Here is a 2,973-nt window from a genome sequence, read left to right as displayed (position 1 = left end):
TTGAAAATATATACCTTTTGGCCCTTATTGCCCTTTTATAAGTATTTAGAAAGTAGTTGGATCCATGGCCCTTATTTCTTGACGTATAAAATATAATATGGTCAGCTGCCTGATTGTAAGTACATTAGGGGGGAATTTTTATCAAAAACGGTTGATAAATCCCCCCTCTCGTATTTTACTGTTTTATAGGCCCCTTTATCCCCAGGAGAGGTACTTCTGCTAAACTGGAAAACCGAAAACAGAGAAACAAGTCCACATACAATGCTGCCTGCCTTTGTTCTTCTATCTTTGTCAGCTATGGCTATAAGCACAGCGATTGGATTTTTCACCAATTCCTTTATCATTGTGGCTCATGGAATGGATAGAGCCAAAGGAAAAAATATTAATCCAAGAGAACTGATCCTGTTCACATTGGGTCTTTTTAATATCGCTTACCAATTCAGCATGGTAGCTAATGACACTGTTCTGTACCTTTGGAGTGATCTGTATTTCTCCGACAAAGTTTATACCATCTTCTCCATTCTTCTGCTCTTCACAATCTTCTCCAGCTTCTGGTTCACATTCTGTCTCTGTAGTTTCTATTACGTAATGCTTGGTAAATTTGAGAAAACCTTGTTTGTGCGTCTAAAGCAAAATATCTCTGAAGTTGTGCCCTGGATGCTGTTGTCTTCTGTGGTCTTGTCACTTAGTATAAGTGTTCCAGTTGCATGGAATATAAAGAAAGAAGACTATAGTGACAATTTCAATGTAAATGCCACCGACAACTCAACTATCCATGGTACGCCCCACATGAGTCTTCAATACCTGCTGGTCACTAGTATCATCGGTTGCTGTATACCTCTCATATTGGTTGCCATTTCCAATGTCCTTATTATAAACACTTTATGTCTCCATGCAAAGCACCTTGGAAAAAACACGGGTGGGATGAATGTGCAAAGTGTGGAGGCAAGTGTTTCTGCGGCCCGCACAGTCACCTCACTTCTCCTCTTGTACATTAGCTTTTACGTGTCCCAGATTTTATTGATCATGGCGATATTTGATGTTGATAGTATATGGTTTTCTGTTTGTTTGGTTATTATATATGCTTATTCCCCAGTGCAGTCAATCATATTGATATTAGGAAGTCCGAAACTTAAAAGTACTTTAGTAACATTTTTTAAGTCTACTGCGTTTAGAACAAAGAGGTTCCAGAGTCAGAACATTAAGATAATAACTTGACCCTTTATACATATCATCATACAAATGAAGAGACTTCTTCCTATCAGCAAGCTACAGTCCAAAAGATGGAGACTTGCCATGGGAAAGAAGTCAAAAAAGTTAAAGGGGTTGTCCAGGCCGCAGAAGATAATAGAAGCCCTTCTGCTCCTCTTTACTCAATTAGGGCCTTATTACATGGAGCGATAATCGGCCTGATTCGAGCGATTAATGCGCCATGTAATAGAGAAAATGATCAGCCGATTGAACGGTCATCGGCTAATTGTTTCTTTAGGCCCTGGCCTAAAATTATCATCATTACTACATGTTATAGCTAGGGTAATAACACCAGGCTACCTCCCTGGCCCCGCACGCTGAATCTTCAGAGCGGCCTGTTTCCGCTGACAGGCTGCTCAGCCAAACACGAAGCTCCAAGAGGGAGTGATATGTGTTGGGTATTTCCAGCCACACTGGGGTTATACATGTGTAGGGACACTATGGCTATTATTTAGCCTGTTTGTAGGAATAGGACACATACTTGTACCCAGTGAGTGAGGTAGACTCCTAACACATATAAGACCACGATGTGCTACTGCTGTTGCAGGTTTTAGGTGTTTTTTAATTTTTTTTTTTTTTTGCATGATCTTTGATATATTTATCTGTAATGTGATTTATTTACATGTTCACTCTTGTAGTACAATAAAAATGAGTTTTCAACAAGAATTATTATGTATGCAGCTTCCTATTACACACAGCTTGTTTCCTCTATTGTATACAGCTTCTTTGCTTGTTTGGGTATTTAGGTGGTGCCCACCCACCATTGTTGACTATAGTCTGTGTTTGGGTGTGGGCACACCCTCGTTTTGAGGGTTATACCCAACACCATTCAGGGTGAAGGCATACTGGATAGTGTAATATATTGTATTGGTTGTTCATTTTGGATTTGGAGTTGGAAATCAGAGTGTCAGCATGGACACAACAGGTGGCAAGTATATTTTATTAAGAGGCGATGTTGGAAGAAAATACTGGCTTTGATAAGATTACCTCAGATATAATTGGACAAGAGAAACTGGTGACACGGTTATGGTGGGACAATGCTAATTTGGAGAAATATTTGAAAAATAAAATGGCACCAAGAGGTTTAAGAGTAGAGATGAGCGAACCTGGAGCATGCTCGAGTCCATCCGAACCTGAACTTTCGACATTTGATTAGCGGTGGCTGCTTAATTGGATAAAGCCCTAAGGATATGTGGAAATCATGGATATAGTCATTGGCTGTATCCATGTTTTCCAGACAACCTTAGAGCTTTATCCAAGTTCAGCAGCCACCGCTAATCAAATGCCGAACGTTCGGGTTCGGATGGACTCGAACCCGAACCCGGTTCGCTCATCTCTATTTAAGAGTGTAGAAGTTTCCATCCTGGCAAGTATCTGCAGTTTTTAAAGCAGCACTATTAACAGGTTCTGCCCAATGAACCTGCTGATATCCTGCAGATGTTCTTTACCTGATGACTGCAGGGTTGTTAATGATTCTTCTCTTCTCCTCCGCACTCTTTATTTATTCGCTAATTGCGCCTATGCTAATCAGGGGCTTAAGAAAGTTTGAGGCGTCACCCAACGGCCCGAAGGACCAGCTTGACCGGCCCAGTCCCGCTCACTATGCATATATGAATATGCATAGTGGGCTGCCCGGAGCAACCCCCTCCTGTGCTGCCTAGCCCACCCTCTCCCATGCCGCTAACTATGCGGCAAGGAAGGGGGGGCAGGGCCGAGCTGGTG

At 41.7% G+C, this 2,973-nt stretch overlaps 1 protein-coding gene across 1 annotated transcript; it reads left to right on the top strand.

Annotated features, from left to right (window-relative positions):
• Positions 1-297: 297 nt before the first annotated feature.
• Positions 298-1,218, top strand: LOC138786466 (taste receptor type 2 member 39-like). Its single transcript, XM_069963454.1, has one exon. It carries the CDS (start codon positions 298-300, stop codon positions 1,216-1,218), a length of 921 nt encoding a protein of 306 aa, XP_069819555.1.
• Positions 1,219-2,973: the final 1,755 nt, after the last annotated feature.

The sequence above is a fragment of the Dendropsophus ebraccatus genome, chromosome 3 (assembly GCF_027789765.1).
Source record: "Dendropsophus ebraccatus isolate aDenEbr1 chromosome 3, aDenEbr1.pat, whole genome shotgun sequence".
Classification (NCBI taxonomy): domain Eukaryota; kingdom Metazoa; phylum Chordata; class Amphibia; order Anura; family Hylidae; genus Dendropsophus; species Dendropsophus ebraccatus.
This window is presented reverse-complemented; position numbering and strand designations above follow the sequence as displayed.